The 18861-nt window shown below is 47.6% G+C and overlaps 1 protein-coding gene across 1 annotated transcript in view; it reads left to right on the top strand.

The window, feature by feature from the left end:
* Window positions 1–18465, top strand: part of slc36a1 (solute carrier family 36 member 1) — a 30055-nt gene extending 11590 nt beyond the window's left edge. Inside the window, exons 10-12 of the mRNA XM_063492654.1 lie at window positions 162–328; window positions 2331–2500; window positions 16834–18465. Coding sequence (XP_063348724.1) covers window positions 162–328; window positions 2331–2500; window positions 16834–17108 — 612 coding nt within the window. The 3' untranslated portion in view covers window positions 17109–18465. The remainder of the gene's footprint in view (window positions 1–161; window positions 329–2330; window positions 2501–16833) is intronic.
* Window positions 18466–18861: the final 396 nt, after the last annotated feature.

The raw sequence follows: 18861 nt of genomic DNA on the forward strand, positions 1-18861 counted from the left end.
CATTTTCCAAAAGGTCCATTTAATTCAGTTAAATCTGGTTTATAAAAAAGCAAAGCTTCCTGCAGACAAGGGCAAGCTTTCAGGGCGTCACGGCGTGAGCAGACACCGCTGAGCCTTCACGTGTCACTGAAATGTTCCGCTAACAGTGTTTCTCTCTGCAGGTTCTGCCCCTGGAGAACAAGATGCAGAGGCCTCAGAGGTTCACCCAGGTTCTCTATTTGGGCATGGGCATCGTCACCTTCCTCTACATCAGCCTGGGGACCATAGGATACATATGCTTTGGAGAGCACATCGGCGGCAGCATCACGCTGAACCTGCCTAACTGCTGGTGAGATACCGCCACAACGCCCAGGATTAGAAATCGAGTCGAGTCGGCATGTTTAAAAACATTTGTGCTGGTTAATGTCCTGCAGCGCTCAGAGAATCACATAAGACACCACAGGATGACTCCACCCAAACACATCTCCTCCTGTTGTGTCACTGCCTCAAACCTCCAGGAACACAAACTGCTGTGTGTGATTGTGTGTGTTTTTGGCACAGGTCCGTCTCAATACACAAGTCCAAACCTCCTAAACTAAACTGAAGCACAGTGTGGAAGGTCCAGACTCAGCAGATGCGATGTGCCGAAGAGCAAAGAGACTTAAATCTTCATTGTTTAGAAGAAAGGTGGCAGGATTGGGACCCAGTGTCTCATTAAAATATTCAAACCTGTTTTACTGTGTTTTAGACAGATAGATAGATACTCAGAGCTGATGCTTCACATCCACAGCTTGTTGTATTTGCATCAGGAAACCTGCGGACACCGCATGATGAATGAATCAGGAAGCCATGGATCTGAATGTGTTTACATTACTTTAGTAAGTCCAGGTGAGAGCTGCTGTTACTGGTTTCTCCTTCAGTTTCCTGGCTCTGTGCTCACATGCTGCACAAGCTCTGGAGCAGGTTATATCTGAGAGCAGGGGGCCAGTTAACCCCCCCACCCCCCCGTCACCGTCTCAGGCTGGATCGGAATTCATAAACCAAATGAAACACGCTTGACGAGGTCGTTTAATTTGAGCAGCTCACATTTGTTTCTCCTGTTACAGGAAGCTGTAACCATAAATCTGATGGTGGCGCCTGTTAGGAAGACAGCTGCTTAGACAAATACTGCTTCAACTGTGAATCGCGGCAGTCTCATTCTGTCCAATTCAAAACAAACGAAGCTAGTAAAAGCTGTATGGATTTGTTTGTTCATTACTCGTGGTTATCATCCCGGCTGCAGGATCCAGGCGCGAATCAAATACCTCCCGTCTCTGGACTAATGGCGCTAATTAGTGGAGTAGATTGGCTCCTCGGTGAGGTTGGAAACTCAAAGGCAGTAATTATGAGCATCTCCGTTTGAAGCAGTGAGCGAGGAAAGAGGAAAGTCGATGTAGACGGTTTGTGTTATACGCATTCCTCCTCAGTTTATTTGATGAATGTTGAACATGGAGTCCTGCTGCAAGTGCACCTCAGCATACCTTAAACCGCGTTTCCAGCGCTGGATGCTCATATTAAACAGGACAGAGCAGGAGGCGGTGTATGCACGGTAACCCTCACACTGCTCCAAACTTTAAAAGGTCCTGAAGTCTCTGTGAGAATCCAGTAACAGCGAAGGTGGGAACATGCAGACAGCAGCACTGTGCAAAAGTGTGTGCCACCACTCATTTTCCCTCAGCGTTGAAATGACACATTTTGGCTTGTTGCCTCAATCGGGGTCATCAGGAGGACTCGGTCTTCTTGACCTCTGAATTTCACCTTGAAGGTGGAGACGTGCCAGTAGCCCCTACATCTGCATGACGTTGGGGTCATGCAGCAGCTCAGTGATGTAGAAAGTGAGCGGTGGTGGATTGACTGAGTCTCCAAAAGTGCAGAGCATGCTGAGGTCAGAGTGACAGCTTCATCAGGTTTTAAATCAGCTCTTATCTTGCTCAGGGGCACACAAGCTACCCCCTCTCTCCAGCAGGACACCGAGGCAATAAACACTCATCCTTGAAGGGTTTTTCTCTGCCTTGCCTCTGTCTCGGTGAGAGTGGAAATCCTCTCAAGCTCCACCTACCTGCTCTTTAAACTGTCTGTAGGTGAGTGGCAGCCAATCAGAAGAAAGTTCACTTAAAGAGGGGGGAGGTGAAACGACTTGTTTAAAACATAGGTGCTGCACCAAGGCAGATAAAGAAGCATTATTTTGAACTATGAGTCATGCAAAGCTACTCTAGCAGAGTCTAGGAGTAATAATAAGGAAATGAGCGGAATAGGTCACATTTTTCCACACATTCTTTGACTCCTTCCACTCCTTCCTCCCCGTTTTCCAGGATGTACCAGGTCGTGAAGCTCCTGTACTGCTTCGGGATCTTCATCACCTTCGCCCTGCAGTTCTATGTCCCAGCAGAAATCCTCATACCATCCATGGTGGCTTGTGTGCCGGAGCAGTGGGAGACCGCCATCGACCTACTGCTGCGTGCTGTCATGGTCATCTTCACGTGTAAGTACGAGCGGGTCTGCGGTGTGTCGGGCGGCGGGCTGTTAAATCTGCACACGATGTCAGGCTCAACTGCAACGTGTTTCAGACCGAGAGCCGAGCTTTCTTATGTATGAATATAAATGGCACGCGTGTCAGCACACACGACTTTATGCTGTCACAGGATTTACAAAGGAACTCGTCTTCTTACTGTTATTTATGCAACCATTTCTCAGACATGTGGGTTAAAGTGTCTGCTGTATGTTGTGAAGGTTCGTCGTCCAAGGAGCTTGGAAAGAAAAGCATCTGGACAGTTGTTGGAGACTCCCAGATTTGAGGTGTCCCCAAGAGGGTCATGGACCCCTTATGGACCCTTCCTCTACCTAATCACACGACCCACCACTATATCCGCTGTATGTTTATTCTGAACATTGAGTCACAGCATGGGCTGATTTCCACTCCTCTGCTCAGATTTCCCTTCATGCGTTTCTAATGTGAGCTCTCTGAGCAGAGTCGTGGTTTTTAAACACTGTCAGCATCATCTCAGCTGCTGCTTGTGCGGGGAATCAATTTAAAGAAATCTCATTTCTGCCTTTGTTCTTTAGAGAACAAACCCAGACCAAAGACCCCGATCTGTTATAAGCAGTTTGCTACTTTCCTTTTCTCACCATTCAACTGTCGTGACTGTCACCAAACCCCGTCTGGGGTTGCGAGGTCTTCCTCTGAGCTCTTCCCCCAGGAGGTATCAGACCAGGATGACTCCGAGCGAGCCAATCCAGGCAGGAGGAGTATCCTGGGTCTGGTGTGGGAATGCTTGCTTGTTTCTATGTTCAACCTCTTTTATTCTGTTCTCTGTAGTCTTCAGACTGCAGAGCTTCACAGAGCAGCACGGCTTTAGGTTAATGTGAAATTGTCAATCTTTAACAGCAGATGAAAGGTCTGCTGTTGGAGTTGCCATCAGTGGAGTCGGCTCACGTTAGTGGTGTTAGTGGTGTGTGCTGACGCAGGAGAGCAGAGCCAGCGGTGTGGCTGCTCCTGAGTGTACTTCTGTGAGGCGCCTCCTTTATTGTATTTTTTATTAGGCTTATTTCTGCAAAGAAAACTGAGTCTGCACCACAGCCAAGGCCCCGCTGACAAATGAGGCTCTTTAACGAGCTGTAATGAGGCAAACAGCACGTGTACGATCTGCTCCTCCCTTGTCTTTGTGCTTTTATCTAGAGCGGAGCTAAAAGGGGTAGCAGAGTCATTTACTCTTAGACATAGTAACAGAAGCGTCCCATTAGAAGGTCGCTGCTGCTGAGTTTTGCTCTTTAATCCCGTCAGTAACAGTTGTTTCAGCTGATTACCTGGACTTGGTTCTGGTTCCTGTGGAACTATTGACTCGAGCCCCTATGTGGCTAATTAGTTCCAGGTACTCCCACAGATGCAGAGAGTCCACAGTACCTGGAACATCCCTGTTTGTGTTCCTATTGAATCAGAGAGGATTAAAAACCAGCAGACATACGTGAAAAAGACTCATTTGTACTTGTTGTGTGAATGAACCTGCACACAAGGAGCTCACTGAGACTGTGAGCTCTGGGTCATTTGTTTTGTTGTTGTTGTTTTTAACTCCTAGACTAAATAAAAATCTAAAAATGTCCACAAGGAAAAGTTTGGTTGCAGTTCCTCTGGTGTCCAGCAGAGGCAGCAATGAGCCACTCCCCATAGACTCCCGTGTTAAAAGAAACATGCTTACAGGCTGGTACAGACTGTTTTGGTCTCTGTTGGTCTCTGTAGATAATTTCACCCTCATAACAGCTGTACAGGGCCTCTTTGACTGACAGGTGGATGGCACCACAGGTGGCTGTAGCTGCTAGCTGTCTGATAGGCTTCACCATAGCTAACTGGAGTCCCTGAACTGGACATTATCTGACCAATAATATGGCTGCTAAGGTTACCGTACCGCCCAGGACATCTGAGTGCCTGTTTTAGGATTATGATTGGATGATTCTTAGCACTGACCAACTGTGGGTGCAGCTTTAGCTGATAAACACATCCTGTCTGGCCTCCCTCTGAGGTGGCGAGTGAAGGGACAACAAAGCCACGTGTCCTCATCTCGCACTCACATGCGTTCCCTCGCCTGCTCCTCTCCCTCCTCCGGGTTTCCAGCAGTAGCCAACAGTTCCCCGTAATAGCCCCGCCAGGCTATTTATAGCTGCAGTAGTCCTCCAATTGCAATCGATTCCCATCTGGCCATGACCGCTCATTCTCTAACTGTGTTGCTGGCTCGTGCCTGATTGTGTGCAGCGCTGCTGAGTCACGCTGAAGTCAGCAGGGGGCACACTTCCACCTATTGAGGGATCATTATATTTACATTAAAGGCAGAGCAGTTCTTGAAAGTGGGGGTGTATTTATCCTTTCACAGACCTTACAGACTGGAAGCACAGAAACAGACTTTCTCTCCCTGCTGCTTAACTGGTAGTTAACTTCAACTACCAGCTGTTTATTGTTGGTCTCCTCCATCAGCTGCTCAACATCTGCCGGCCTCAAGATTAGGATCAGGACACTGGATGAAGATGAATCTTCACTGAAGTACAGACTGATCATTTTCATATTTAAAGACTTTGTTTTTTATCATAAAGGCCATAAAATTAATCAATAAATACAGTTTCTGCATCCAACAATAAAACTGAGCCCTCTTGGGTCTGTTATGTTAAAAAAGTGTGAGGCTCAGGTGTGCTCTCCACACGGACTCTAAAGGTGACTCTAAAAGTACTGCAGAACTGTACCCAGGAAGAATCAGGGTAGAAGATGATCGCGGTATCAGGTAAAAATGGACCTCTGACCTGTTTGGAGCAGATTTGATCTGTGTGATCATCTCCTGTAATGATGGGAGAGAATCATTAAAAGGCTTCATTATTTAAAAAACAATGAAAATGAGTGACATAGGCAGCTGAGATGAGCTTCCTGCTTGCTGTTAGAGAAGCTTAAACATCTGGAAGAACGGCACATGGAGAATCCACGAACATCACTGCTGTAGTGCAGCAGGTAACCCATAAATCCAGCAGGCTTCACTGTCTGTAGAGGCGTCACATGTGGAGATGTTAATTTGATGGAAACGCTGGTCATGGAGCCTCGGGTCTTTGTAACGTGGGTGCTATGGGCAGTCCATTCAGCTTTATCGGATTGTTTAAGATGAATACCGTTTCCTGCTCTTAGGTCATCCTCGCTGCTCTCCACATGAATGACGCCTCACTGTTGATCTTCATTTACTTCATTGCCTCTGATTGAATTATGCAGATGGAATTTGCCTCACTCTGTCGGTTTCTGCACACACATCCTGATAAGCTAACAAAGGCGCGCGCGCGCACCGGCTGTCTGCAGGTCGTTTGTCCTATGAGCGTGGCCACGCTCAGCAACAGGAGGAGAAATCAAAACACTCGAGCGTCCGGTGGGATTCTCTGCTGGATGCTGGGATAAAGGAGGAGGGGCTGCAGCAGGGACGGTGCCACTCCTGCGTGCACGTGTGAGCAGGAGATTACTTTAGCTTTTGAATGTGAATACGAGATGAGACTGGGGCAGCGCGCTGTTGTCTGTAGATGCTCTGAGGATGCCTCTGAGACTGTCTCCTGCTGTATTCTGTATTTTAGTGACTGGTGTGTGTAGTGTGTGATTATACAGAGGTGCTGTCTGTCTGCAGTGTGATCGGTCAAAGATGGAAAATGTCACAGGAAGTGAGTTTGACTGATGTCCCAAATGTGTTTGGCGCTCTAAGAGCTGCTGGCCAGCCGAGCCTCGCGTGCTTCCGCGTGAGCTCTCGGGCAGATTAGAGTTAAAAGTGGACGGCCTTGAGCAAGCTCTCCCTCTGCCGAGCGTCACTCTGACTTGCACTCCCGCTCGAAAGGTCAGTTCATTTCAGCGCAGGCAGATTTCTTTTGAAGTGAGCACTCTATTCTAATTTAGTAGAGAGATGGCGGGCGAGCGCAGGAGCTCAGCGTAGCTGCGACTGCTGCTGGAGATCAGAGAACCTCTGAGTGCCAGCGGTGTGAATGCTACACGACTTGGCTGTGTTCCTTACAGTCGATGCTGTTATGTTGCCGTGTCTCACATTGATTACCTGAAGGCCACGTCTCGTTTGTTGCCGTTTGATCACATTAGAAATGCCAAAAAGCCACAAGCATGAGAAGAAGAGCCTCTGCTTTGTGGCTGGAGATGAAGATGTGCATCGGCACTCTGCTGAGTCACATACCACTGCAAGCTTCAGCTTCCACTTTTCATTCTTAAAACAGGTTTCTAACATGTCTGAAGTCTGAAGAAGAAGCTGTGAGTGTTGTCTGCAAAGCAACAAAACATCTTCTTTAATAATACGAGGTTCTAAATAGTGCGGAAGTGTAGAAACACTTCAGAGGTTGCGGGCTCTTTAAATGGCTGTACCGAAGCTTAGTTTATTAACGGTGAGCAGGAACTTGTTTCCCACGGTGAGCCATTAGAGCCCACTCTGATCCTCAATGAGCCGGACCGGCTCAGTTCATTTGGACTTTAGCCTCGAGGAGCGAGCGCTGTAACCGCCCTTTCTGTCAGAGTCTCAGAAAAAGCACAACTTTCTACATGATGAAGAACTGCGGCTGCAGGAACTGCACAACTGTAAAAAATACGTGTGCAGAAAACTTTATTTAAAAAGTAAAACACAAGATTTTTGTTCGTTTACATCTCATCTCCGTTCTTTTTAAAAACAGAAACTTTTTCATACTCAGTTACTGCGGTGTAGTTTTTATTTCGGAGCCAAATAAAATTCCAAAATTTACGCCCTTTGTCATGTATTCCAAAGCCATGCTATGAGCCAGATTGGACTCTTTTGCCGTGCCAGTTCTGGCCACCGGGCCTTATGTTTGACAGCCGTTAGCAGTTCCTGGGTCTCAATCATGTCAGACTGGACCAGATGAATGGTTAAACTTGAAGCATCAGTGTTAAAAGCTCTGTGTGTGTGTGATGTGACTGTGATGAAGATGGCCAGGATTTCATGTCCCTGCTGACAGAAGCAGACGTTCCCTCTTCATTAACGTTCCCAGCTTCCTCGTTAACCCTCACCGTGTGGCCGCGTGTGCCGAGACTCGCCGTGGCGCTGAGCGTGCTTCCTTTGTCTGAGTCACTTTGCCACAGGCTGCAGCTGAGCAGCTAGCATGTGCTGTTGAGCTGTTGATGGGAACGAGAGAGGACGTGTGGACGTCGCGTGAGCTTTCTCTTCTTCTTCTCTTTGTTGTTTCTTACAGCGCTGTGGCACAGAGGTGGCGTGCCGCTGGGACTTTGTGCTGCGTGTTGCCGACTGTCGTATTTTTACCCTTTCACAAACATGATGTGTGCACACGTTCACCTTTTACGGATTCCTCTGGCCTTTGCTTCCTGCGCCTGTTTTGGCTCACCTGTGCCACTCTGTGACTCTGACAAACTGAGTCAAAGATCTTACATGGAGCAGCGTGTATTTTTAGAGGAAGTAACGTAGTCACGTGGAGAGGAAAAGCAGTCAAAGTGTCTTCAGAGGTTAATTAACTGAATTTAAAATGAAATGGAAATGTCCTGTTTCATTACTTCCATGTGAAAAAGAGAATTTTCTAACTCAATTAAATTCAGATAAACTGGAATTGAGGTGCAGTCCATGGCTGAGAGCCACACTGGCATTAAACTAGTCTGGCTCCAGGCTGTGCAGCAGATTTGGGGATCCGGCTGCAGGGATGTGTTCCCACGCGGCCTCAAGAGCATTACTCAGGACGATAAGGCCCGGAGGGTTCCAGCTTATCCCAAATGTGCTGGAAGGGGTTGAGGTCAGCGCTTTGGGCAGTCCATTCAGCGTCTCTTTGCAGAGAACGTTCACCCTCACATCATCACCGATCTCTGAGACAGGACCCAGATTGGTGCTGCCGGGCCGAAGCATTTCAGACCACCGCAGGGAAAAAGACAAGCCGGGCTATAAATGAGAGGTAATGCTGGTTTATTCACAGCATGCAGGAAGTGGCATTAATACACATACAGTTTATGCAAAGATGAGAAACCGATAAATATTTAAACATCAGTGAAAAATCCACTTCACACTGCATGACTGAGTCACGCTCAACTCCAGCTATCAGGTGACCCCTCCCTCTCCTCCTCCTGTTGGCTGACATGAACGGTAAAATTGTTTTCATGTCACGGTGAACCGTGTCTGGTTGCTGCCAAAGGGAAACGCTTTGTTTTAGCGAGCGGCACAAGTGTTGAGTCTTTCTGCTTGTTTCTGGAAGTGTGGGGTGTAACTCTACCTGCTCACAGCACTTATCCACTAACCCAAACTGTTCCTTGCATTTGTTTTTCCAAATCATGAAAGCTGCATGTGGTCAGGCGTCCACATGCTTTTGACCATATAGAGCTGCATCACTGCATCACCGAGCTCCCACTATGAGATCGGGGAATACAGGTTTCACCTGATAATCGACCCTAAAGGTCACACGTAAGAAATGATTCTCCACGTCTTGCATTTTAACCGAACCAGCGGCTCTCTGAGCTAAAAGAGACACAGGAAGCAGAGCTGGGCTGCAAGTAGAGAGGTCAGCCTGAGGATTTCTGTCTTTAGCACAGACCTCCTGCTGGGTGGGGAAGGTCAGGCTCGCCCTGCAACTCCATCCTCCTACACTTCCACCCTCCTCTCCTCCACTTCTCATGCTTCTGTCCAGGGAGTGAGAATAAAATGCAGTGGATGTGTTTTTCCTGCAGATAAGCACGTCAACGGTCAGCCAGTCAGCGTCTCGGGCACCCCACACCAAGCGTTGGTTGTTTTCCCTCCCCCATCTCCTATTGTACTCTGTATCAGGGGTGTCTAACAGGCCCGGAGGCCTGCTAAAGGGCCCATTGCATGGCTTTGCAGAGTGTGAAAGCTGCAGTGAAACAAATGAAGTACTTGGGTTAGTCAGTAAAAATCTTTTCTGTTCCGGGTGTGTGAGGCAGGTGGAGGGATCCTATTTTATCCATGAGCGATGGGAGGGTTTGCCCCGGCGTCTGCAATGATGCAGACACTTTATCTGTCTGCTGAGGTGAACAGAGGCCTGATCCAACCGAGTCCACACCTGTGGGGATGGGGGTTAGGGATCTGGGTAGTAAGACTGGGATTAGAATTGGCTGAAATGATTTTCCTCATTAGGGTGGCTCACTACAGCATCTGAGGCAGGGGAGGGACTCTGACGTGCAGGCGGTGCACAGCCATGTTTGATGGTTCAGCATCTGGTTTCTGGGAGCAGGCCCTGTGGTAGACTCTCTGCTAGTCTGGGAACAGCTCAGGATCTCTGCGGTAGTTGATGGATGAAAGCATAAATTACTGACTGTGGGAGAACCTGAGGTATGTTGTAAAACTTCCTTCTCACGTCTGTCAGTTTCACAGAGAGTGGGGTGATGAATCTGTTTCACTTGGTTTTATGTTTTCAGCCTTTTTAAAAGTCTTTGCTTGAATAGTAAATGGTAAATGGACTGGTAATTACATATCGCTTTTCTACTCTGTCTGAGCACTCAAAGCACTTTCATACAACTAATTCATTCACCCAATCACACAAGCACTTACTGTCTAACATTTATGCACATTCACACTCCGATGGGTGCATCGGAGAGCAACATGGGCTTAGTATCTTGCCCAAGGATATTTGGGCCTTGGAGCCTGGGATCGAACCACCAACCTTCCGATTAATAGCTGACCTGCTCTACCACCTGAGCTACAGCCAGGAAATACGAGCAAAATGTGGCGTTTTTGCTGTTTGTTGTGGTGAATCTAAATGAGTTAGACACCATGATTTTTTCCCTTGCTGTATGTCAAAGCCACTCAAGGTGGGCTGGCATTGACACCCAGCCAGGCCTGAGAGAGAACCCTGGTGCTGCACGAAAAAGGAACATGAAAGGCCACTTTGATTGGCCAAGCGAACAGGAAGTCCACTTCAGTGTGATTACAGGTAACATTGGCAGGTTCCCCAGCTCTATGCGTCCTGTGTCAGGCGCCCTCTCACTCATAACGGTTAACGGAGGTTGTGTTTGCTGGGCAGGACAGCGAGGTGTGTGTGTGATTGTGTGTGTCTGTCTGTCTGTGTTTGTGTGTGAATTTCTTTCCTGTTTGTCATGCTTGTTTTCAGCTGTATGCTGCGGGATGAGACACGAGCTAAAAAAAAAAAAATTCACGACTTTTCCATGTCTGAAGCTGAAGTTTCAGTCCCGCCCTGAGGCTAGCACCTCGAGAAGGTGACGAGTTAATGGAGAAAAGGACGGATCTGAAGAACCGGACTGTTGAAAGACGGGTGAATCAGGAGGGTCCTCAGTGTCTGTGATCAGATTGTGGGACGCTGTGTATAAACTGCACTGTTAAAGCTGAAAGTCTGCACTTGTGTCACATCTGGATTGTTAAGTTTAAAATCAGAGTTTCTGTGTTAAACCTGCTGCTGCTTTTGGAACAGGAGGGAATCATGTGAGACCGCATCAGAGCATTTCCCTCTCCTCTCGCTGCTGCCCGCTGCTGTTGTTTGAGAATCATCACTTTTCCTTTTCAAACAACTGCATGGAATGATATTATGAAATGTTGGTGAATGTATATGTTTGAAATAAAAATGAACTGAACTGAACTTCTTAGAGCTCACATTTATACATGGAGCCACATCCATCATCCCCTCCCTCATGGCCGCACGCCACAGAGCAGTGGTTTCCCACAACTGTCGTGTTTGCAGCTGCGGGCGAACACCTCCGTGCACTCGCTGTAACCAGCCGGGTTGATGCTTATTAAACTGCTCTGGCAGGAAATCCAGCGGCTCCTCGAGGCCAACTCTGCGCTTAGAGCAAACACTCAGGTGTGTGTTTCCAACAAGTCTGTTTTAATCGTGCCGAGCTCTTCATCAAAGCTGCGCAGAGCACCGCACACACCGCTGGACGTTTCTTCATCACCTGTTCACTGTCACAGATGCCGATAACTGAAGTCGTCAGCAGCTGTTTGAGAGAAAGATGAGAGAGAAACACAAAGAGGAGCATGTGTGTGCAGCTTCCAGTGTCACGCTCATTTGGGCTTTTCTTCTTCTGGCGTTTCCTGTAGTTACAGCGATACTTTAACCACGGGTGTGGGTGCACTTGCCGGCATTAAGTCAGTAGAAAAAGGAGCAGAATGGAAAAGAGCATCATGGCAGGATAAATTAGGCAGTCAGTGTTTACAGTGAGATTATTGCATTTAAAGAAGTAAACAAGTGTTTGTGATGACTTCAGAGAGCCCTGAGTGTCAGACGCAGGAAGAGCTGTCGCGCTGCCTTCATGTGGAGTCTGAGCCACGAGGGAGACAAAGTGCTCCTAAAATGTCCGACAGGGTCACGGACATTCACGTGGCGATGGTCTACCTGAGGACGGAGAGCACGGGGAAGGTGTTGTTTACCTCGAGAGCACGTTGTCTCGCTGCCGGTGCTTGTCTGAATCTCAGTGATTTCTAAACGGAGAGGGCTCTCTCTGTGACTCCTGCAGCTCTCTGTGATGCAGACACTGTAAAGCTTCTCATTAACAGGAAGTAATTGTTTCCCTGGAACTGAAGCAAAGCAGCAGTGATGTAGCATGGCGGCAGAGAGACGGACGACTTTTACTTCGTTTATCACATCGTGCTTTCTCCGTCTGTAACTCTGTCGTGCCTCAAAGAAGCTTTCCTGGTTGAATAAAAAGAAATAAATAATCATGTCAGTCCAAATTGATTACAGCCCCTGCAGCTCCGAGACGCCCCCTCCCCCCCCTCGATTAAATGTCCCCACTCGCCCACGGGGAGGAGGAGCTGCAGTGACGGCTTCTGTTACCTTCTAGCTTTGTAATTTCAAACGACCATGAGCCACGGTAAATTGAACCAGTAACTGTGGGGTTGTGCATCCTTTCTCCACCTGGCCGACCAGTTTGATTGCTCTCACAGTGACTCCCAGAGGCTCAAATAATCATTTATTTTCCGAGGAAATTCTAACCATTTCCTGTACAATCTAAAAGAGCAGTTTACTGGGGACACATCCACCCCCTCCGACAAAAGTTTGTAATTGAATCGCAGGGAGATGTTTAGACTTTTGCTCAGCTCTGACCTGGATGGAGTCCCTCCTCAGGCAGACTTATGTTTCTTGGTCAAGTGAAAACTCTTTTTATTCCTCGCTGGAGTTGCAATTACTCAGATGGGCTTCGGGCATGTCCTAAAAAATTAAGGTACGCTGCCTCTTCCTGTGAAAAAGCATCAAAGAGAGTTTCCAAATGTGTCTTTGTGACTGTAACAGGTGTGAATATTTCAAGTTTTAATCATCATCTACTTTTACAACACACGTTCATCAGAAAGGTATAACAGGGCTGAAGTGAGCTTCCTCTGAAGGGTGTCTGAGCTCAGCCTCGAGGATTTTGGTCTGTGTTTTTATGACGTCATTGTGACTTCATCACACAGCTGAGATCTGTGACTGTGGAGGCCGTCTGGGTGCAGTGAACTCATGGTCATGTTATAGAAACCAGTCTGAGCTTTGAGACACGGAGCTTTGTTATCCTGCTAAAGACACTGAAGAAGCGGCAGCACTCGGGCAGGCTGTGGAGTTTAAATGATGCTCAGCTGGTACTGAGAGTCACACCAGCAGCAGCCTGAACACTGACACAGACAGGATGGATCCATGCTTTAAACTCGTCAGACCAGGAAACGTTTCTCCAGCTTCTGTTTTCCAGGTTTGAGAGTCTGTGTGAGCCGTAGCCTCCTGTTCTTGCTGACAGCAGTGACACTGGTGACACCCATCTCCTTTGGAGTACAGAAGCTCCTCTGACGTTGTCCACGAGCAGAACTGAAGCAATCCTTTTCATATTCGAGGCACGCAGCCAGCTTTCCCACATTAAAGTCGGAAAACCCGTCGTCTGTGGAGCATCTTCCAGCGTGTGATACTAAAGGCCATTTCAAGGAGACAGGCAAAGGTGAAGTAACAGCAGCAGGATGTACAGCCTGACTTTCCAGGATTCAAACAGCAGAAGATGGAATATGGATAAATAGGGCAGAGTTATCATCGGGGAAAATCAGGAAGAGGAGGAGCGAGGCTCAGTCACGGGCCAGGTGTCACACTAAGGCCGGCCTCGGCTCTGGAAAAAGCCCAAATAAGGTTTTCAACCCAAAGCAGGCAAACTGTGCAGCTGCTGCAGGAAGTTAGCATGCAGAATATACATAACTCTTTTTTTTTTTTTTTTTTTTTTTCTTTCTCTCAGAATGAGATCCAGTAAGAGTGTTGCTAAAGTACCCACTGATGCAAAATAGAGTAGAATAGCCCTTTATTGTCATTGTGCATTTACAATAAAATTATGGGTGCTCCACACCAACTGTGCAGGAATCAAATATAAACAGTAGACAGCTGGGATAAATACCAGACCAGAGCAATGTATACAATGCAGTATAACCTGTTTTCCCTCCCGGAGGCTAAATCAATCTGAGCGTGTGTCTCTGGAGTGGTGCTCATGGGCGGAGAGCTTTTTGGCTCTGGCTCATTGATAACGCAGCACAGACTTCTTTAAGCTAATGACTGCTTTCACAGTTTGAGCCGTTTTCTCTGTGGAGTTTAGTCTTCTGCCAAAAAAGCCAGCTCCCAGCTAGACAACTTTAACTTATGCAGACTTCGGTTATTCCCAGTGAAACGGCCCGGGAGTTACTGAGCACACTGAGCCCCCCCGACATCTTTAATGAGGTGCGGTCCACCGAGCGACAGACAATCAGAGAGCCCACCTGCCTGCCGCCGCCACAGGCTTGCTTTCCTCTCTGGGAAGTGTTTGCCAGTGGCGCCGGTACCCTCTGACTCCCTGTGGAGAAAAGTAGACCAAAGCCCTCCCAAAAAATCTGTGATCCCACCTCGGACCATCCCCGCTGCTGGACGCAGCTGAAGGTAGGGGGTCAATCTCTCATTTAAAAGCTTTTGGCTCAGTTCACAGGCTCCCGCTGACGGGCTAAAAGCCACCGCACCCCCATTTTTCTTCTGGCTGTGAAACCAGCCCGGCCTTCCCAGTGTCTGTTGATGCTGGTGGGTTTAAATAGAAAGTTATACACATATTCCAAACTGACGCCATCTGAACAGAGGGTAATGGCACTGAGATGCACTGATGCTGTACGCTCTGCAGCCCTACCGCTACACCTGAGGGGGTGTGGTTAAAGGCATGACGAGGTCAGCACAGAAGGGAGAGACCTCGTCATTCTCTCTCGGCTGTTGTTGTTATTGAGTCATTTAAAATGAAAATTTTAGTTGGTATCTGTGACTCTGCTCTGTTTTTGGTTTTATGTGGAAGGATGTTCTCTGTGAGTTGGTTCTCTGACACTGCTTCTCTAACCTGTGGAGGGTTCCTGCAGGGTTCAGTGCTGGGTCCAGTTGTATTGTTTTTCTTTTTCTGGAATTTCTTTTAATGTCTATGCCGATGACACTGTGCTGTACATGTTTTTAAGCCTCAGCAGACGGGTAGGCTGCCCACTCTGGTTGAATGTTTGTTTTGGATTGATGATTAATAATTCCCTTGTTTTAAACTCTGTAAACTGAGCCCATGATTGTCGCTCCTCCTGATGTACCATGTAAGAATCAGTCAGGTGATTGCTTCCTTCCTGCACAGTGTTCATAAACATCATGTAGTATTTGATTCGTCTTTGAACTTTGACTCTGTAAACCTTATGTCACCTTCCTGTTTATTTACAGAATAAATGTAAGCTATAGGGGGTGTCCAAATTCATGGGCTGCATCCTCCTGAGGCCGCATTTGTAGGCCGATTTCGTCACAGCGAACAAATGCGTCCTCCTTTTCCCAAAATTTGAAGGATGGGCCGGGTGTGTCGCTACCCGATCCGTACTGGAAATCCAGTCGGTACCACGCATGCGCAAATCTTACGTCACTTCCTCTCTTTGCCAACACTGCGACAGTTAATGTTTTTAAATGACACGGTTAGCGCCCAGTTAGCTCCTAGCATTTCTCAACAGCTCTACCTCCTTTTCGACTGCCCGGGACATTTAAACAATGGATAATCCGTATACAATGATGTGATGCCCAGCCTTCCTAGTCTTCATCTTTCAGTGTGTAGCATGCTCTCTCTCTCTCTTTTTAAACCCAGGCAGAAAAATTTTGTTTTGTCTCTGAAGCCCTCAAAGTGCTACGACCAAATTAGCGTGCTCAGAGTGTTCTCTTCCGCACTTTGAAGATCCACGCCTCCTCTCCAGGGACCACGCCTCCTCCCCGGAGAGGCTCAGCATGTTCTCTAATAAGCCTCACTTGCCTCACAGCTCTTGACCCGGTAAACTGCAAAGCTTCAAATGGAGTTTGAAGAGCAGGCTTCAGGAGCCGGTCCCCAGAGGTGACAGGTTTCCGCTCTTGTTGTGTGAAAGCTCGACTTTGCCGTTGCCCCAGAGGTTAATCTGACAGATCTGAGCACGATCGATTCTGGTTGAGAAAATGTTTTATCAGCTGATTTGTCCCGTGCGCTTGCCACAGAGAGGAGCGTGACTCGAACCTGCTCATGTGCAAACATTTTCAGGCAAACGCTTTGACGTCCTGTCAGCGGGCCGCTTGTTTTGTATGAGCGCGGTCGGCCATCGCCCTTTATGCCCATCTCCACGGCAACAGGTGAAGGCACTTCAGGTCCCCGGTGACTTCAGTGTCACGGTCGGCGCTTCCACCAACACGTGAGAACAAACTCTCCCGCCGCCTCCTCAGTTTGCCGTCTTCCCCTCTGGCTATTGCTGCTCTCTGACCTCACTTCATCTCTCAGCCCTCACTTCTCCTTTTTCAGCGCCAACTTTACGTTGCCCATGATTTAAAAATTAATGGGCAACAGACTCGCTATCAGGAAAGATGAGGACACTCGTCTTTAATCATCGAAAACAAAAGGTCTGGCAGTCAAGCGTTCACTGAGATCCAACGCTCACCAGGTGCCTTTAATCAGCCGTCAGGTGACGATTCAGTATGACAAATGTTCACCTGAGCGGCCACACCATGATCCAGCAGGTTTGAAACTGCTCGTTAAACACACCTCCTCTTCTCATTTCCAGCTCTGTGGTAATAAGCAGTCTGTTAGATAAGCTTTGCATGATTCACAGTTCAGAATAATCCTCCTTTGTCTGACATGTTTGCTGGTCCAGGTGTGTTAGGAACATCTCCTATGTGACATCATCAGTGTGCAGCCTGACCTTTGGCCTCACAGTTGTTCATGAATAAAAGTGTTTTGGAAATCCTACAGAGGGTTTGGTGTGCGCCCAGAGGAAAATTAACTTTTAGAGAACCGTGGATTGTTTCCTGTAGAAGCACTGAGCTCATTAGAAATGTTTGAGGCCATGTTCCACTTTAAAGATGATGTTGTTCACTGTGTCCTTCTTTCCTCCTCTCGTATCCCAGGTGCCCTCGCCATCCTGATCCCAGAGCTGGACCTCGTCATCTCGTTGGTGGGCTCGGTCAGCAGCAGCTTCCTGGCGCTCATCTTCCCACCCCTGCTGCAGCTCATCGTCTTCTATGGCGAGGGCCTGTCGCTGCCGGTGAAAGTCAAGAACCTCGTCATCAGCCTGGTGGGGCTGATCGGCTTCGTCACGGGGACCTACATTGCCATCGTGGAGATCATCGCCCGCAACGGACACAAGCGCGACGAGACGCCGTCCACCTTCTTGGTTCAGTGATGAAGTGACGTGACTCCCAGCGGGTGGACGGAGGCCTGCTCGGGCCATTTGAAACCATTTTAGTGCACATTTGAACTTTTATCTCGTTTTATCTGCTGCTGTTGGACATCACAGCTGTTTCAGGATAAATCTGTGACATGTCTACGATTAAGGAGCGTGGAGAACCTGTGGTGCTCGATGTTTCACTGCTGTGTCATGTTCTGTTTGTACCTGGCAGTCATGTTTTATCAAGTCCATCCTTTTAGTGCAATCTAACAGATTAATGATGATGGAGAAGGTAGGAGATGGTATGGGGGTTAGAGGTAATTTATCCTTTTGACTGATTATTGTTTGTGGTGTTTTAGTCAAAAAATCAAACTACCTCAGTAACCGCGCTCGGTTTTAACATCCAGATTAGACGCCGTCGCCGAGACTGTGTGAAATTTGGAGCCTTGTAAAACACCTTTGCTTCACGCAGCCCCCAGTTTAGAAGTAAACATGTTTGTTTCGCACTTTGATTTCTGCCTTATTCACTTTGACTATAGTTTTAAAATTGCTTTAAAAAGCTAAAAATCCGCTGTTGCTTGGGTCGAGGGTCACAGCAGTTCTGACGGGAACGCCTCGAAGTGCCAGGAGATCGTTCGTATCTCATCACAGCAGACTCACCAGGATGACACAGCAGCTGTTAAACAGTACAGCTGTTCTCCTGCTCTCACCTTTGGGTCAAACTGTGAGCGGTGACAAACAGAACAAGGTCACAGGTGCAAGAGGCGGAGCCTGTGAGGGTCTCAGGATCCTCTGGGAGGAGTGTGGCAGGTGTGCAGGGATTAAAACCCCCTAAAAATGTGCCAGATATTCTTGTGAATATTACAGCTGCGTTAGTGCCCGATGATCAGTCGCTACAAACAAACGCCATCAGGTTTTAGCTGCATGTATCTAATATAGCAAGTTTTAACTGCGGGCTTGTAGGTGTTGTCGACGCCTCACAGTGAAGCGTCTGTGCTGTCGTGTGTCTTTGGTGTCCGTGTGGCATTAGATGACAGACTTCTGGTTTCCCTTCACCTGTGAAATCCACCTCATGCAGGGCTGGAAGTCGTTCTGTGTGTGTATATATCCATCCATCGTCCATGTAAATGTTTGCACATGTAAATACTCATCTAAACTTTAATTTCCCTTTTCTGTCGTAAGTGTCGGGTTGCAGCTGATCAAATGAGTGCATTTCAGCATGAAAACATCAAGAAATGTAAAATATTCCAAACTTCATCCAGCTGACGGCCTGCATCCTTCATATGTGTGAGACCTTCATTTGCTAAAACACTCTCATTTCTTTACTCTTTACTTTCTTTACTTTCTCAGAATAAAGATGTTGAAAGTCCAAGTTTGTGCGTTTCAGTCTCTTTGTGTTAGCAGGATGACTCATAAGGATCTGAAAACTCGCCAACTCTTGGAGCCGATCCAGAACTGGGTTCGGAAATTTTTAGAGGGATTTGTTACTGGACGTTTGTCATCACATCCTCACAAATGAGGTAGAAAACTAAGTTGTTCGTAGCACACATGATTAAAACTCTGTTGATGACCCCAGAGTAAGAGCATCAGAGCAGTCGGTATGACTGAACATCAGCCCCTAAATATTACCAATGCATGAGTGTGTTTGGAGTTGGCTGTAACTGTAGTTGTCCACAAAGGGCAGATAATTATCAGCCTCTGCTGCCTATCCGCTCTGCAGAATTGAAGTTGAGGCCAGACAGAGACCTTGGAGCTGCCTGTGTGAGCG

The sequence above is a fragment of the Pelmatolapia mariae genome, linkage group LG2 (assembly GCF_036321145.2).
Source record: "Pelmatolapia mariae isolate MD_Pm_ZW linkage group LG2, Pm_UMD_F_2, whole genome shotgun sequence".
Lineage (NCBI taxonomy): Eukaryota > Metazoa > Chordata > Actinopteri > Cichliformes > Cichlidae > Pelmatolapia > Pelmatolapia mariae.